The 16,151-nt window shown below is 55.8% G+C and overlaps 2 protein-coding genes across 8 annotated transcripts in view; one reads left to right on the forward strand and one right to left on the reverse strand.

The window, feature by feature from the left end:
• Window positions 1–463: 463 nt before the first annotated feature.
• On the reverse strand, window positions 464–14,781 carry FECH (ferrochelatase). 5 transcript variants are annotated; one of them, XR_015280172.1, is made up of 13 exons: window positions 14,695–14,781; window positions 11,285–11,390; window positions 10,093–10,212; window positions 9,602–9,750; window positions 7,096–7,230; window positions 6,754–6,860; window positions 6,002–6,100; window positions 5,785–5,892; window positions 5,313–5,477; window positions 4,854–4,913; window positions 4,468–4,598; window positions 4,056–4,154; window positions 464–1,939 (listed from the first exon to the last, which is right to left on the reverse strand). XR_015280172.1 is itself a non-coding variant. In XM_086867255.1 (12 exons), the coding sequence occupies exons 1-12, from the start codon at window positions 14,753–14,755 to the stop codon at window positions 1,687–1,689; spliced, it is 1,494 nt and encodes a 497-aa protein (XP_086723381.1). In that variant the 5' UTR covers window positions 14,756–14,781; the 3' UTR covers window positions 464–1,686. The 5 variants fall into 5 exon arrangements, 4 of the variants coding, with proteins under 4 accessions (XP_086723381.1, XP_086723383.1, XP_086723382.1 ...); XM_086867255.1 differs by lacking the exon at window positions 4,056–4,154; XM_086867257.1 differs by lacking the exons at window positions 4,056–4,154; window positions 14,695–14,781 and adding an exon at window positions 12,155–14,571 and having other exon boundaries at window positions 11,285–11,778.
• The window catches only part of NEDD4L (NEDD4 like E3 ubiquitin protein ligase), a 136,297-nt gene continuing 134,246 nt past the window's right edge, over window positions 14,101–16,151 (forward strand). The window contains exons 1-2 of one of the 3 annotated variants that reach the window (XM_086867240.1): window positions 14,101–14,503; window positions 15,926–16,060. The gene's annotated coding sequence lies outside the window, so the exon portion shown is untranslated. Of the gene's footprint in view, window positions 14,504–14,598; window positions 14,866–15,925; window positions 16,061–16,151 lie in introns of those variants that run through there. The other 2 variants (XM_086867238.1, XM_086867231.1) reach the window with 2 other exon arrangements.

Below are 16,151 nucleotides of genomic sequence, written 5' to 3' on the forward strand. Positions count from 1 at the left end.
TACAGCTGAGCACATTGCTGAGGCTCACACAGCCAAATCCCCGCTCAGAGGTGAAACAGCAGAGCTTGGGCTCAGATTCCAGGAGAAAAGAAGCACCTTCCCTGCTCTCCTCCTCATTTCCCAGCTCCCACCGTGCTGGGTTTGCAGCCTGCTCTCTCCCCATCACACCCCAGCCACAAGAGCTCACTCATGGATCAGCTGAAGCATCCAACATCCCCAGTCCCTGCTCCAGAAAATAATTAGCCCAGCACTTCATCAGTAACATCGGCAAGGAGCTGCCCAGAGACCGCTAACGGGGAGCAGGGTGAATTATCCATCGCAGCTGGGATCCCAGACCAGGGCAAATCCCCGCTCCACGTCTGCCCCAGCCGCTTTAGGGGGTGGAACTCACCCCAGCCTGGCACCAGAGGTGCAGAGAGAACTTCAAACACCAGCATAAAGACAAAGACACACAGCTCAGGTATTTCTTAAAAAAAAAAAACAAGTTTAATTGGAATTCCATCCTTATGGCAAATGACACGCAGTAGGATTATCCAAATTTGCTGTGCTACACCAACTGGAAGTCCTTGTTAATCTGAAATGCATATGTTGGGCTAAAAGCAAATATCTGTACACATCTGGCACGGACAAAATGAAAGGAGCTGCTCTGTCCTGCAGCTTCATGGTGATCCCCAGCTCTCGGGGCATGTGGCAGGGGAGAATTCACCGAGCTTTTAGGTGCTCCTGGGGAAACCCTGCCCACCCTGAGCTCAGCTGTGCCATCCTCCTGTCCAGAGGACGGCAGCTCTGACACCATCCACACAGCTTTTGGTGTCACAGCACCTTTTGGAAGCTCCCACCTTCTCTGAAATGCAGCCAGGACCGAGGGACAGGTTAAAAAGAAACTCAAAAGAAAAAAAAATCACTCAATAATAAAAAAAAAAAGCCAAACTGCAGTGTGAAAGCAGGAAAACAAGCTCACCCCCCTTCACTTCCCCCTTCTTCCTTCCCTCAGGACACTGCTCCTCAGCTTCCAGCAGCTATCCTGAGGGATACCCAGGAGCTCTGGGGGGCAGGTCCCAGCTGAGCCCTGGGGCAGGAGGACAGTGACCCCCGGCACCCCCAGAGCCCCCCAGGGCTGCAGCCCAGGCCGTGGGACCCCAGGGATGAGCAGAGCAGCTCCAGGGCTGCAGCCCAGGCCATGGCACTGCAAGAACACCTGCAGCCAGGAACAGCTCAGTCCTCACAGAGTTCACAGAGAGTTCCTCTCTCCTCGGGAACTCAGAAACCTCCAAGAGAACTCTGACAGCAACCAGCACCACAGCTCTGTGAGATGGGCCCCAGCTGCTCAAGGCTGGAAAATTAAGTGATTTCTACATGATGGTGTAATAGCAGCAACAGAGTAATTATCCCACTTGCGGTTAGAACACTCAAAAGTGAATTTTAAGTACCTTTTATTACTGGGGACCAAGGTAATGCCTCAGAATCAGTGCCAGCTAGTAGTTTCAAGGCTCTCTCCAGTATGAAAATGAAAAGCCATCTGTATTTATAACACCACAAGGTTCATACAAAGCTAACCTTCGCTTTCCACACTTGTAAATGCGCTGGTCACAGCTTGGAGCACCTGAAGGTCCACGTTCCCTGCAGCTGGGAGGAAGCAGGAGTGAGGAGGAAGATTTGACAGAGCAGACTGTTCTCTGCTGATCCCTAAGTGTCAGGCAGAGAGGTGGAACAGAGGAGGTTGTTTGTCCAGTGAGGTGTAAGGCCAGTGGACAGACTGGACATCTGTGCTCCTTCCTCCTGCCCAGGCAGCGAGCAGAGCCCAAGGGGAGGGAGAGGAGGGACAAGAGAAGCTTCTGGCTCCCTGCAACAGGCACAGGCATGAAGGGTCGAGGAAGACTTCTTTCTGAGAGGGACAGGGCGCTGCAGAGGTTCTGGCACTGGAGGAATCTGTCTCACCCTGGGAAGCAGGTATGGCAGTGAGCAGGCAGCTCTCCAGAGCCATCAGGGATGTACAGCACCCCACAGCATCCAGCCGTTCCTCCAGTACCCCAACAGAACTAGACAAACCCCTGCTGGACCACAGGAGGCCTCTTCTCTCTAAACACCCTGTTCTCCCAAGAGCAGAGCTCCAAACTGCTCGTGCCTCACCTGAGCAGCACGGCAGCAGCAGCAGTGCCCAGGCAGCAGCAGCAGTGCCCAGGCAGCAGCAGCAGTGCCCAGGCAGCAGCAGCAGTGCCCAGACAGCAGCAGCAGCTCCCAGACAGCAGCAGCAGTGCCCAGGCAGCAGCAGCAGCTCCCAGACAGCAGCAGCAGTGCCCAGGCAGCAGCAGCAGCTCCCAGACAGCAGCAGCAGTGCCCAGACAGCAGCAGCAGCAGTGCCCAGACAGCAGCAGCAGCTCCCAGGCAGCAGCAGCAGTGCCCAGACAGCAGCAGCAGTGCCCTGGCAGCAGCAGCAGCTCCCAGACAGCAGCAGCAGTGCCCAGACAGCAGCAGCAGTGCCCAGGCAGCAGCAGCAGTGCCCAGACAGCAGCAGCAGTGCCCAGGCAGCAGCAGCAGTGCCCAGACAGCAGCAGCAGCTCCCAGACAGCAGCAGCAGTGCCCAGGCAGCAGCAGCAGCTCCCAGACAGCAGCAGCAGTGCCCAGACAGCAGCAGCAGCAGTGCCCAGACAGCAGCAGCAGCTCCCAGGCAGCAGCAGCAGTGCCCAGACAGCAGCAGCAGCTCCCAGGCAGCAGCAGCAGCAGTGCCCAGACAGCAGCAGCAGTGCCCAGGCAGCAGCAGCAGTGCCCAGGCAGCAGCAGCAGTGCCCAGACAGCAGCAGCAGCTCCCCAGGCAGCAGCAGCAGTGCCCAGACAGCAGCAGCAGTGCCCAGACAGCAGCAGCAGTGCCCAGGCAGCAGCAGCAGCTCCCCAGACAGCAGCAGCAGTGCCCAGGCAGCAGCAGCAGTGCCCAGACAGCAGCAGCAGTGCCCAGACAGCAGCAGCAGTGCCCAGGCAGCAGCAGCAGTGCCCAGACAGCAGCAGCAGCTCCCCAGACAGCAGCAGCAGTGCCCAGGCAGCAGCAGCAGTGCCCAGACAGCAGCAGCAGTGCCCAGACAGCAGCAGCAGCTCCCAGGCAGCAGCAGCAGCTCCCAGGCAGCAGCAGCAGTGCCCAGACAGCAGCAGCAGCTCCCAGACAGCAGCAGCAGCTCCCAGGCAGCAGCAGCAGTGCCCAGACAGCAGCAGCAGTGCCCTGGCAGCAGCAGCAGTGCCCAGACAGCAGCAGCAGTGCCCAGGCAGCAGCAGCAGTGCCCAGACAGCAGCAGCAGCAGCTCCCAGGCAGCAGCAGCAGTGCCCAGACAGCAGCAGCAGTGCTCAGGCAGCAGCAGCAGTGCCCAGACAGCAGCAGCTCCCAGCCTGCAGTGCCCAGGTCCTGGCATTTCAGTGCTAAGGACATCAAGTAAACGTGTGGCCCCCAAGGGGGTCACTCAGTGCCAGGGCCCTGCCCTGCTGGGGCTGGCAGCCTTTCAGGAGAGCCCTGCCTGCTCTCAGGGATCTGCAGTGTGAAACTCTGAGTGACTCCTGACCGATCCTCTCCGTTTCAATAACAGCAATTACAGCCCTGCCCACGGCACTGCACAGCTATCCCACAAAACCACACTGCTGCGGCACAGTAGAAAGCACAGAGTGGAGCTGTAAACCCCCTGGAGAACAAGCCTGACTTCCTAAATTTACTTCACCAAACAGAAAAAGCCCTTTTTAATAAAAGTAAGAATTTTAAAAGCCGTTCTGCTTAACGGATAAGCCAACATGTTTCCACACGTGCTCCTGCTAGACTTGAAACACAATGGAGCAAATTCTCCAGTATCACCCAAGCAGGCAAATGCCTTTCCATTTATGCTCTTCAAATGCTTTCCTGCAGATAATGAAAATGTTTTTCCTAGAAAATGTAAACAAGTTTTGTGCGTTCTACTATCCCAGCTAAGCTTTCACCCCAAGTTTCTGGCAGGAGAAAACCAAACCAAAACAAAGCCTTATCTTTAAATTCTGAAAAAAACCCCAAATATATATATATATATGTATATATATACACACACATTATTGAAAAGCATCAGGAGTCACTTGATCTCCAAAATCTCCAAAGCCAGCTGCAAAGTCCCTCTCAGAACAAACAGGCTGTGCTGGTCAGAGTGCACCTTAAACAAAAGCAAAACAACCTTGGAGCTGGCCAGAGAGTGCACTCGTGCCCACCCTGCATACAAACGAATCCCTGCATAGAAATAGAAGCTAATTGTAAAAAAGCCGTGTAAGGTTTTCAGTGCATACTGCTGGGCTCACGCTAACTCCGGTCGGGGTCGGTGACACGGGATCTCCTCACACCCCACAGGAGAAATGCCCTTATTCCCCTACTTCCTACAACTCTTCTCAAAGAAAGAAATGATGGGGAGGAGGAAGGCAAAGGCAGGCTGTGCCTGCTGCTGGCCAGCCCTGCCCAGGCCCGGGGCTCACAGGGGCTGGCTGCTGAAGAACGCCTTGCTCTCCCTGCACACGGGGTTGACGCAGAGCGGGCAGCACAGGGTCAGCTGGCGGGAGCACACCTCGTTGGACTGCAGGTGGGAGCACACCAGGTCTGCCAGGGCCTGTGGGGCAGGGGGAACGGTCAGAGGGAGCAAATCTAGCTGTGCAACCCCCCCAGCCCAAGCCGGGCAGCCCGTGCCCCCTTCTGCCAGCAGCGCACGGACTGCGGCACAGGGAGCCCCTCTGAGCTGGACAGGGTCCACAGGGGCTCCACCTGTGCTCCTAAACTCAACATACATTCAGTCTACCTGCAAACACCCACAGCCAGCAGGAAACACAACTGCAGACCCCTCCAGCCCCTGAGACACAGCAGATACCTTGGAGAACAGCGGGTTTCCATTCAGAGACTCCGCTCTTCTGATGTTCTCAACTCCACACTGAATCAAAAATAAGGAGGAAAAAGAGAAACCTGTTAATCTGATCCTTCACTGGGAAGCCTTCAAAATCTGCCTGTTTCATTCAGAGGTTGCCCCAAAATGACAGAATTAAATGCAGTTTTGTGGTCTTTAGTACAGCAAAAATTACTGAGGGACAACTTTACATCTTGCTGCCAAAAATCATTCATTCTTTTTTAGCAGTATTTGTAATGGTTTAGAGATCTCAGCCTAGAAAGACAAACTCCCATCCTGTTTTGTGGTTAAGCCGGTTCTGATTAATTTCTGATTTATAGGAAAATAAAGCAAATCCCAAACAGTACCAGAAGCAGCAACTACAAAGGCAATTTCAACCTGGGAGAAATCATTTCAGAGCAGGGACCAAACCCACAGGGCACTCACCTCGCTGGCTAAAACCTGGGCATACTCGATATCCAGCTCATACAGAGTTTCAATGTGGTCACTGGTAAATGCAATTGGGACCAGCAACATGTTCCTCTTTCCTCGCTGGCACAGTCCTTTGATGGTCTCGTCTGTCTGGGGGCCGAGCCAAGGCATTGGGCCAACCTGGGACCAAAAGCAGAGGTAAGAGAAGAACCCTCATTCTTACAAAGAACATTTCCCTAGGCAGGATGACAGAGCAGGTTATGGGTGGGACAGAAACAGCTATTTCTATTTCCCTGCTTTTGCTTGTACTTGTCACTTTCTCCATTAAATGTCTAATAAAGACACACCTCCCACTGTTACATCTCAAAGGAGCAGAACCTGGGCTGGCCTGAGCAAGGCTGAGTAGAACTGAAAATGTAGATAAAGGTGAATTTTTTTCAGTCCAGTAAGAGCCTGCACAGGGTTTAGCTGCTCCCTGAGCACATACCTTGGACTGCCACACCAGCCTGTAAGGGTTGGAGTAGTTGAGCTTCTCCATGACCCTCTGGACAGTGGCTCCCACCTCCTGAGGGTAGGGATCACCGCGGTTCACCACCTGCAGCACAAACACAGCAGCCCTTGGCACCAGGGGACACTCTGGGCAAGGCCAGCTCTGCCCAGCCCTCCCACAGCTGTGTCCCCAAGCCCTGCCCCACGGAACTCACAGACATGGGCAGCGAGTGCGCTGAGAACAGGATGACCACCTCTTTCCTTTTGTCCGGGGGGAACAGGTTCAGCTCCTTCTGGATGTGATCAGCAAAGCACTGCTCAGGGAAACAAAGCCAGGCCAGAGTCAGGCACCCCTGCTCTCGGGGATGCAGCCAGGCAGCTCCCGTGTTCCCTGCTGCCCCAGGAGCTCACAGTTCCCTCCGTGTGTCCAGGGAGTGTCCCCCAGCACAGGCAGCTCTGCCCCCCTGCCTTCAGTGCCTTTTCCATCTGCTCAGCACCCCACAGGAACTGCAAACCCACAGGAAAGGGAGCAGAAGCTCCCTGAAGAAGACCAAAGAGCCGTTTTCTCTGGAAAGAAAGCAGCAAGAAGGCTTCCCTTCCTGCCACAGCCAGGAGCTACTCCTTGCTGCCAGAGGGGAATCTGCCAAAACACCATAATCTGTGGGTGTGCTGATCACAGACCTGCTCTGAGCAGGAATTTGGACTAATGGCCTGAAGAGGTTCCTTCCAGCCACCACCATCAGGGTAACATCACCCAGTTTTTTAAACAGGATGTGCCCAGGGGTCACTTTCACACGTCACCTTGCCAAAGCGTGGGGTGTGAAATAACCCTCCTTCTGTCATTTCAGACATGGTAGACAAGACCCATTTCATCACGCAACCCTCAGATTGAAGTCTTCCTGCTATCCTTCCTCTTTTCTAGATTTTACAATAAAATATATACAGCTCAAAGCCTTCAGATCCACACCTGAATGAGAAGGGGATGTGTGGGCCATCGGTCAATTATGCTCCACTTCATCTTTGGCTTCTCCCCTTTCTCGTTATAGTAGCGATAAATGGCATTTAAACTGCTTCCTGCAACAGAGAATTAACACCACGGGTTCAGCCAGGCCACAGCAAGCTGTCAGACCAAAACAGCCTGGCAGCAAGCTATTACCATATTTTAAAATGCTCCCTAATTAAAATGCAACCGTAAATCAGAGCTGTGAGTCTGCAGGGCGAAGGATTTCATCCCAGGCCGTACAGTGCAGCGGTGTGCCCCGAAGGTTCATCCCCAGCCACGTGCCCCCAGCAGCCGTGCCCTGCTCACCCGTGGTGGAGCAGCTGTACTGGGGGTACTGGGTGAAGGCCACGGCTCTCTCGATGCCATCCCTCTCCATGTCGGCGATGGCCTCCTCCGTCAGCGGGTGCACGTACCGAAAGCCGATGTAGTACTTGTGAGGCGCTGCCAGCACGGGACACAGACCACAGCAAAGGGGAGAATTCACAGAAACACATCTTTGAATGTCAAACACACAGGAACAGGCAGGCTGAAACTGCTGTCAGGGACACCTGCTCTCCCAAAATTCCCATTTTGGAGGGGTTTCATAAAAAGCTTCACGGCTTTAACACCTAATTTTGGCAGCGATATGGTTCTCCCTGGAGACATCTCAGGTTCCTCCAGTTTTTATCTCTAATCTCTTGGGTGTCAGCTTTGGGAGCATGGCTTGGTTAGAGGATGGGAGGCAGGCAGGGGAGGTTTGCTGTTTTGTTTTTTTAAGTGGAGGACAGAGGTTCTTAGGAGAACAAAAGCAAAGTTTCTTTTTGAGGGTTTCCGGGTCAGTGGCTCTGAAATAACATTCAGCAGGTTTCTGAAGGAAGCAGATGTCCCGTGCTTGGGCTCCACTCCATACATTTATGCAGGATTCAGAAAACAGGTTTAGTCAGCCCCAGTTCCCTGCAGGAGGCGGGAGAGCTCCCAGCTGGGAGCAGCAGCAAATAAAAACCCAACTTCAGGAGCCCTTGAGCCAGAAACCTCATTAACAACTTTGAACGGCATTAAAGACAAAAGTCTGACTAACCACAGCAGGGACCGAAGGAGTTTAACCTGGGAAAGGACATTTTGGGAAGAACATGGCCTGGAACCTGGAAGCAATAAAAACCTGGCAGTGTCAGGTTTTGTTCATGGGCAGCAAAATGAGATGTTGGTGTCTGTGTACAGAGACTTTAAATGACAGTGACGTCCTGCTGTGGTCCTGTAGGACAGAGCCATTCCCTCCCAGCAGCTGGCACTGTGCTGTGTGCTGCTGACACACCGAGGTTTCACTTGCCCACACCAGACCAAGGCAAAATGACCCTCAAAGTATTTCTTTTCTGCCACATTTCACACGGGACCAGCACCTCCTGCAGTCACTCAGTGAGAGGGCTCAGCACTCCCAAAGTGCTGCCTGTGAGCACTCCCAAATTCCCAAATGCTGTCTGCAAGCACATCCAGCTGTTCCAGCTGTTCTGAGGGGACAGGAGCTCTCTCTGCACGCTCTCTTGGGATGCCCAAGGAAACGGTGGGAGGCGCTCAGCACCTTCTGTTGTCAAACTGCAGCTGCTGTCAAGTGAAAAAGAAGCTTCCAAAAGACTTATCAGGTGGGAGAGGTGCCCAGAGAAGGGTGTGACTGCACACAGAGTGGTCACCAAACAAAAGCAAGTGGGAGTGGGACACTGGGGAAAGCAGATAAACCTTCCAAGCCTTATCTGCAGAACCTGCTGCAAGGCTGACCCTTCAGGGGCTCCAAGCACGCTCCTGCCCTGGTGACAGAGCAGGGCTCAGGCTCTGACTGCACCTGCAGGGAGCACAGCTCCAGCTACGCTAGGGACTCACATCTGTGCAGAAAGGACTGAACATCACCTGAATGGAGGCACCAGTGACACACCACCTTCTCAGTGGATGAAATAAATTTGGTTCTAGCCTTCCAAGAACGTTGCTTTTATCCTTCCAGACCCTTTTAGCAGTCCTTTTCCTCTAGCCAAGCCTGAGGTACGTGCCACAAAGAGCTACAGTCCAGTCCTGCACAAAAGGACATTGCCAGAAACATCTGCACCCGTTTCCCATCCCAGCTGTGCTAGCAGGCAGTGCCACAGGCTGTCCTGTACCAGTCAGCACCCCTCGCTGGGAGGGAGAGAGCTTCAGAGGGATCCTGTCACACTGACAGCAGGGAGGGAGGCTGTGTTCATGTTTGAGGTTTTCTCCTCATGCAGGACTGGCAAAAAGAATATTTCTTTCCACCCCAGCCAAACTGCCCAGCCTTATCTCCTGCTGTGTCCCGGGTGGGGCTCGCTGCTATCGCTCAGCCCTGCCCTGCACTGCCCAGCTGCAAAGCCTTGTCTTTTCTGCAGCTGTCCTCCTTTCGGCCCTGAAACAGCTACTGAGAGTTCTGAGCCTCCCACACACGCCTTAGTGGCTCATGATACATTCCCCTTCCTTCCCACGTAAGCCTCAGGCGCTGGTCTCCAGCGCAGGCTTCCTCGGGCTCAGGCAGGGCTTACAGGGCAAGCTGCGGTGCCTGGCAGTGCCACACACCAAGGGAGACCCCTGGCACCTGCCTCTGGACACCCCAAAATAACACACCTGGTCTGTGACAGTCATCTTCCCTCCATCACAGGAGGGACAGGTGACTCGACAAGGGCCCTACAACGAACTCAATCCCTCCTGTGCTGCCTTCCCAGCAGGGCTGAGACCCACAGCAGCCCACAGTGAAAAGCGAGAGGCCAAAGCCGCTCTGCAAGCACAGGTTGGGCGGCAGAGGCGGCAGCAGCCCGCAGGAGGCTGAGCAGAGCAGTACCAGTGTGAGGAGACATGCTGTCCAGCAGCTTCACCATGCCCTCTCCCTGCACCGCCGTCCACTTCTTGATGGGGGAGCCCCCGCCGATCCTGCTGTACTGCTCCTGGATTTTCGGGGTGCGGCGCTTGGCAATGAGCGGAGCTAATTGACTGCAGCACGGAGAGGGACACGTTAACAGCACAGCCCCAGCCACCCCTCCCCAGAGCTCTGCTGCAGCAGCCTTTCCCTGCTGTCCCCACAAACTACAGCAAAGCAGCACGGCTTGTTTGGTGCTGCGTTCCACCGCCCTTCCCACACCGCAGTCTGCAATTAAAAGAGAGCCAGCACGGCACAGCTACTTCCAGAGAGTTCTGGCACTGCCTCTTGCACTGCTCCCAGGATGAAGCAGTCTCAGGGAACGCTGCTGTCTACACAGGGTAAATATCAGAGCCTCCAGCTCAGGCAGGGACACCCAGCCCCCCTGGAGCACAGGAGATCCCAGCGCTCCTCACTTTTGAGCTGGAAGCGTCATTAGATCTCTGTCCAGGAAGAGACGCAGGAGGAAATCGTGGACGTCATCCAGCCGCTCCGGGCCTCCCATGTTCAACATCAAGATTCCCGTTTTAGGTTTCCTGTGGAAAGCAAGAGATGTTTCAGATCCTAGTGACCCACTGCTTTTATTTTTATTACAATGGCAAAGTAACCAGTTTATCCTCCTGCATTTGCCTTTCACAAAGGCAGCAGCCATGCCAAGGCTCCTCCTGCTTATGTAAACTCTTGTGCTAGGAACAGGAATGGCCAGACACAAGTATCTACATGATCTCTGCTTTTTTAAAAAGTAACCACTCCATAGCACAAACTTTAGCTGGAAACACACTAAGAAAGCTGTCTGGCAGCTGCTGTGTCTAAGGGAGGTTATAAAACAGTCTCGGCTGCGGTTTCCAACCAAACCAAGCAGCAGCTTCCCTGGAAAACAGATGAGCTGCTCGCACAGGTCTTTGTCTTCTTTACTGTGGAGAAACATCTCATCTCCTGCAGTGGTGCCAGAAAGCCTTTCTACACTTCACTGCAGGGCCAGTTGTGTTTGGGTGGGGTTTTTCCAGAATGGGTTTTCTATCCAGGTGCAGGTCTGGCAGCTGCTGTAAGGATAACATCCTGCACAGCACAGCAGCACAGATGGGGCTATCAGCGTTTACAGAATGGCTGCTGATCACAACTCTCACCCAATCTCCCCAGGGAATTGTTTCCCCCGCCCAAGGGAGCCCACAGACCAGGACCTCTCACTTCCCCGGCAGATGGTTTCGGCTGCACAGGGAGCTTTGCCCTCCTCTCCTTAAAGCCAAAGTCTTACAACAGGGCATTGAGAGGATCCCCAGTGTTTCGGGACCTCAGTTTCTGTTCCTCTTCTGCTGGAGCGTGCATCAGAAGGCTGCTGAATAAAACCCAGGAAAGCAGGAACCAGAACTTCAAATGATAGTGATAACGAATGTCCTTCCACTGCTCCTACCCTGCCCCAGGCCTCACGTGGGCCCTGCAGGGACAGGGCTGTCCTTGCCCCTGAGCGAGAGCAGAGACAGGCAGATAAACAATCCCCCCCAAATGGGGCAGAGCTGTCCCACAACTGCCCCACAACTGCCCATGGCTGTCCCACAACTGCCCCACAGCTGTCCCACGGCAGCCCGAGCCCCCACCACGCACACCTACCGCTCCTGGGGCTGGATCTGGGCCTTGGTGCTCTCCGGCACGGCGGCGGCCGTGGCCTGGCCTCTCCATCGCAGCGGCACCCGCAGCTGGCTGCAGCTCCTGAGCACTGCGGAGAGAGAACAGCCCTGAGCCTCGCTGAGGAGAACAGCCCTGAGCCTCGCTGAGGAGAGAGAACAGCCCTGAGCCTCGCTGAGGAGAGAGAACAGCCCTGAGCCTCGCTGAGGAGAGAGAACAGCCCTGAGCCTCGCTGAGGAGAGAGAACTGCCCTGAGCCTCACTGAGGAGAGAGAACTGCCCTGAGCCTCACTGAGGAGAGAGAACAGCCCTGAGCCTCGCTGAGGAGAGAGAACAGCCCTGAGCCTCGCTGAGGAGAGAACAGCCCTGAGCCTCACTGAGGAGAGAGAACAGCCCTGAGCCTCAGTGAGGAGAGAGAACAGCCCTGAGCCTCAGTGAGGAGAGAACAGCCCTGAGCCTCGCTGAGGAGAGAGAACAGCCCTGAGCCTCAGTGAGGAGAGAGAACAGCCCTGAGCCTCACTGAGGAGAGAGAACAGCCCTGAGCCTCACTGAGGAGAGAGAACAGCCCTGAGCCTCACTGAGGAGAGAGAACAGCCCTGAGCCTCGCTGAGGAGAGAGAACAGCCCTGAGCCTCACTGAGGAGAGAGAACAGCCCTGAGCCTTGCTGAGGAGAGAGAACAGCCCTGAGCCTTGCTGAGGAGAGAGAACAGCCCTGAGCCTCGCTGAGGAGAGAGAACTGCCCTGAGCCTCGCTGAGGAGAGAGAACAGCCCTGAGCCTCAGTGAGGAGAGAGAACAGCCCTGAGCCTTGCTGAGGAGAGAGAACAGCCCTGAGCCTCAGTGAGGAGAGAGAACAGCCCTGAGCCTCGCTGCCCTGGGGCCCCACAGCTCCCAGACCCCCCGGCCACACGGAGCCTTCCCCACTCAGCCCCCTGGAATCAAGCAGGAAAGCACAGGCTGCTGCTGCCTTCCTTGGAACACTTCTGTATTTATCTGCAGGTACCAGGCAGCAGCCAAACCCCAAAGCAAAGCCTGCCTGGGCTGTGAGCTCCAGTCAGAGCTCCAAGTGCTGACAACAGAGCAGAAACAAGGGGCTGACACCACAGGCTGTGACTCCTCGTGGGTCAGACACACCTGGGCTAACCCAGGCAAGCACAGGATTTCCTCAGCATGTCTGCAGCATAGGTTAGACATCTGCTCCTGTTTGATCCTGTGGCAGGAGCAGCGAGCAGCAGCTCCAGAATCCATTTACGTGGAGATCTTCCTTCTCACTACCCAGCCAGGTGATGGTTTTCATGTGGACTTCAGCATCAGACAAACCCCAGGACTTCACAAGTTTGAGCACATCCACCCCCCTCTCCAGCTCTCCTGGAGCCCCCTTTAGCCACTGGAAAGAGCTCTAAGGTCTCCCTGGATCCTCCTCTTCTCCAGGCTAAAGGCTCCAGAGCAGAGGGGCTCCAGCCCTGGCAGCAGCTCCGTGGCCTGCTCTGGGCTCACTCCAGCATCTCCATGTCCTCATTGTCGGGGGCCCTGCAGCTGAACACAACTAGATTATCCTTAAGGTTCCTTCCAACCCATTCCATACAATTCCACGCTGGTTACAGCCTGCCTTTTCAAAGGCACGCTTCATTCTCCTCAGGAGTTCATGGTTATTACATGGTATTCTTTTAGTGCAAATATAGTGTGAATTGCTCATGGTGAAAAAAGAAAAGGTTAAATTCTGCATCCCTGTCTCTTCCACGATTGTTCAGAGCGACATTTCCCCTGTCAGACCGCAGGAGCTCAGCAGCAATTGAGCCCCAATAGCACAGAGCTCCTCGGCAGCCGAGCCACCCGCTGGGAAGAGCATCTTACAGCTCACAGCTCTCTAATAACCTCCTGAACAGATGCTGAACGGCCTCAAACCCTGCCCAAATCAATGGCAACAAAAGTCATCCTGCAAATCCAGCCTCTCACTCGGGACTACCAGTGCCTAGCTGTGGATGCCTGCATCTGCACCGACACAAAAGGCTGCAAACCAAAGAACTTCAAGCATCACCGATGCCTGAAAGGCTCTTTTCAAATATTTATTTTTGACTTCCAGTTCTTAGGTTATTACTTTCTGAGGTGCTGACACTGTTCTGTCAGTTACAGAGAACAATAAAAAGGGAAGTTTCAAAGGCTGCGTGTCAGAGGGTGGCTGGGTACTGATCTCCAGGGAACTTTCCCATGGGTGCCAGAGCTCCAGGAACACTTGGATAACACTCAAGGGTGGGATTGCTGGGGAGTTCCATGCAGGGACAGGGGTTGGGTCAATCACCAGCAGACCCTTCCAAGTCAGGACGTGCTGCAATTGTCTGACTTAAGGTGAGGTTTATTCATGTTTCCACCTGCATCAGGAAGGACACGGCGCAGAACGGGATGAGCAACGAGGATGACCCCAGCTTGATGGAACACTGGCAAAAGTGTTCATTCGTGTGCTGCAGCAGTGGCACTGTGGTGTCAAACTCTAAAGTGAAAACTGAGATGGGGAGCACGCAATGCCTGTGGGCCGGACACGGGGAGAGCGCTGCGCGGCCGGGGCTCACACCTCCGGCCGCACCTGCAGCCAACCGCGACACGGGCAGCGCTTCCACACAAACTCCTTCGAACGGGAGAGTGGCTCGAGTTCAAAGTTCCACGCAGAGTGAAACACACAGCTGTACCGACAGTGGGCGAGAGGCCGAGGCCCACAGGAGCCCCTCGGCCGCGGGTGGCGGGACCCGAGCGCGGCAGCCCGCGCCTGAGGAGCCCCTGCGCGGCGGCCGCGGAGACCCCTGAGCCCGCGCGGAGACCCCCGAGCCCGCGCGGAGACCCCTGAGCCCACAGAGCCCACAGAGACCCCCGACCCCACAGAGCCCACAGAGACCCCCGAGCCCACAGAGCCCGCGGAGCCCACAGAGCCCGCGGAGCCCACAGAGTCCGCGGAACCCACAGAGATCGCGGAGCCCACAGAGATCGCGGAGACCCCTGAGCCCGCGCGGAGACCCCCGAGCCCACAGAGACCCCCGAGCCCACAGAGCCCGGGGAGCCCACAGAGCACGCGGAGCCCACAGAGCCCGCGGAGCCCACAGAGATCGCGGAGCCCACAGAGCCCGCGGAGCCCACAGAACTCGCGGCGCTCACGGAGCCCACAGCGTCCCGGCAGGAAGCCGCCCCCACGCAGCCGGCCCCTTCCAGCACCCCCCGGTAAGGCTGCCTGCGCGGCCCCAGCGCGGGTCAACGTTATGAAAGGCGCCTCTCGGCCGTTGTGTAACGCCGTGCCGACGCTGCCGCCGCGCTCCGGCCCGCGCAGGGCCCGCTGTGTCCAGGCGGCCCTCAGGCCGCCCGCCGCCCCCGGGCCCCCGTTCCCGCCATCGCCGCGGCGCCCCCACACTCACGGTGACGCCCGGCAGCAGCAGCGGCAGCGGCGGTGGCAGCAGCCATCTTGGCCGCCCGCATTCCCTCAGACAGCCCCGGCACCGCCCCTCGCGTTACACCGCCCCCAGTACCGCCCCGGTACTGCCCCCGGCCCGGCCTCCGGCACCGGCCCTCGCGTTACACCGCCCCCAGTACCGCCCCGGCTCCGGCCCCCGGCACCGCCCCTCGCGTTACACCGCCCCCGGTACCGCCCCGGTACCGCCCCCGGCCCAGCCTCCGGCACCGACCCTCGCGTTACACCGCCCCGGTACCGCCCCGGTACCCGCACGGCAGAGGGGGCGGTCCGGGGAGAGCCGCGGCGGTCCTGAGGCGGGTGTCCCGTTAGCGGCGCTGCCCCGGCTCCCCTCCATAGCCCCTGTGGACTCCCACGGAGTGAGGGAGGGTGACTCCCGGTTTGAAGTGACTGCAAAACGTTTTAACAGTGCAAAACGTTTTAAAAAGAGATTTAAAATGTTATTGTAAAAAATGCTGGGGGCTTTCTCAGCGGGTGCCTCATGAGAGATGAGGGTTCGGCTCTGCGCCGAACAGACACATTGGTGCAGGAGCACAGAGCTCAGCTGGTAACCTCCACTCCCAGCAGAAATTCAGGCACTGCAATTCAGGCATTGGAAAAGGTTGCCCAGGGAGGTGGTGGAGTCACCATCCCCGGAGGTGTTTAAAAGGCATCTGGATCTGGCACTGTGTAATGTGGTTTAGTGGTTTAGGAATTCCAGAGGTGGTGCTAGGTTGGTGGTTAGACTTGATGGTTCTGTGATAATGACACTGTAATTTAAACACAAAGAAACAAACACCACAGCACTTATCCTGCACTTGTGGGTGGTTTGCATCCCACATCTCCAGCAGCAGCTTTGGATACCTCATGGGAGGGCCAAGGGCAGAGCCAGCTCTCGGTGAAAGGCGGGCAGCACTGTGTTGTCCTCAAAAGTGCCTTACAAAGAGGGGCCAGGTAGGCTTTAACATAGATGAACGTAAAATTAAGTGCTTGTAAGGAGGGGGCAATCTACTCAAAGCTAAAGGACAGTCATCCCAAAGCTGTCAAAAGGCTGAAAGGTCCCAAAACCAGTGCTGGCAGGCCAGTTTACCAGTTCCTAATCCAATTATCAATCTGACTGGAGACACTGTGGAGGGAAAATGGAAGTGAGGATGAGGAGAGAACCAAGTTCTGATTACACATTTTCTTCTCTTCTGCAGATTTGTTTTCCCTTTCTAATAAAAATAAAAACAAATTCAGGTTCTCTTGTGTTCCAAGCAGCTGCAACATCTTTCCCAGATTCCACCCCGCACCTCTCTCCACCAGCTGCCGAGGGAATTGCACATCAGTCTCTGGTAAGTTCCACAGCATCTTTCATCTATCCAGTCACCTTTTAAGCTCCTTATCTGATCTGCCTCTTCCATGAGCACTTCTTAAGTCCTCAGT

Source organism: Cyanistes caeruleus, chromosome Z, assembly GCF_971803275.1.
Source record: "Cyanistes caeruleus chromosome Z, bCyaCae1.hap1.1, whole genome shotgun sequence".
NCBI lineage: Eukaryota > Metazoa > Chordata > Aves > Passeriformes > Paridae > Cyanistes > Cyanistes caeruleus.

Bases quoted from the DNA above. Each gene is read 5' to 3' on its own strand.
- FECH (XM_086867255.1), bottom strand. From the start codon at position 14,755: ATGCGGGCGGCCAAGATGGCTGCTGCCACCGCCGCTGCCGCTGCTGCT. The intron at 5,478-5,784 runs GTATGTGCTCAG...TTTTGGTCCCAG, and splicing joins GGCTGGTGTGGCAGTCCAAG to GTTGGCCCAATGCCTTGGCT. The intron at 1,940-4,467 runs GTGAGCCCCGGG...CCTGCTTCCCAG, and splicing joins TTCTTCAGCAGCCAGCCCCT to GGTGAGACAGATTCCTCCAG.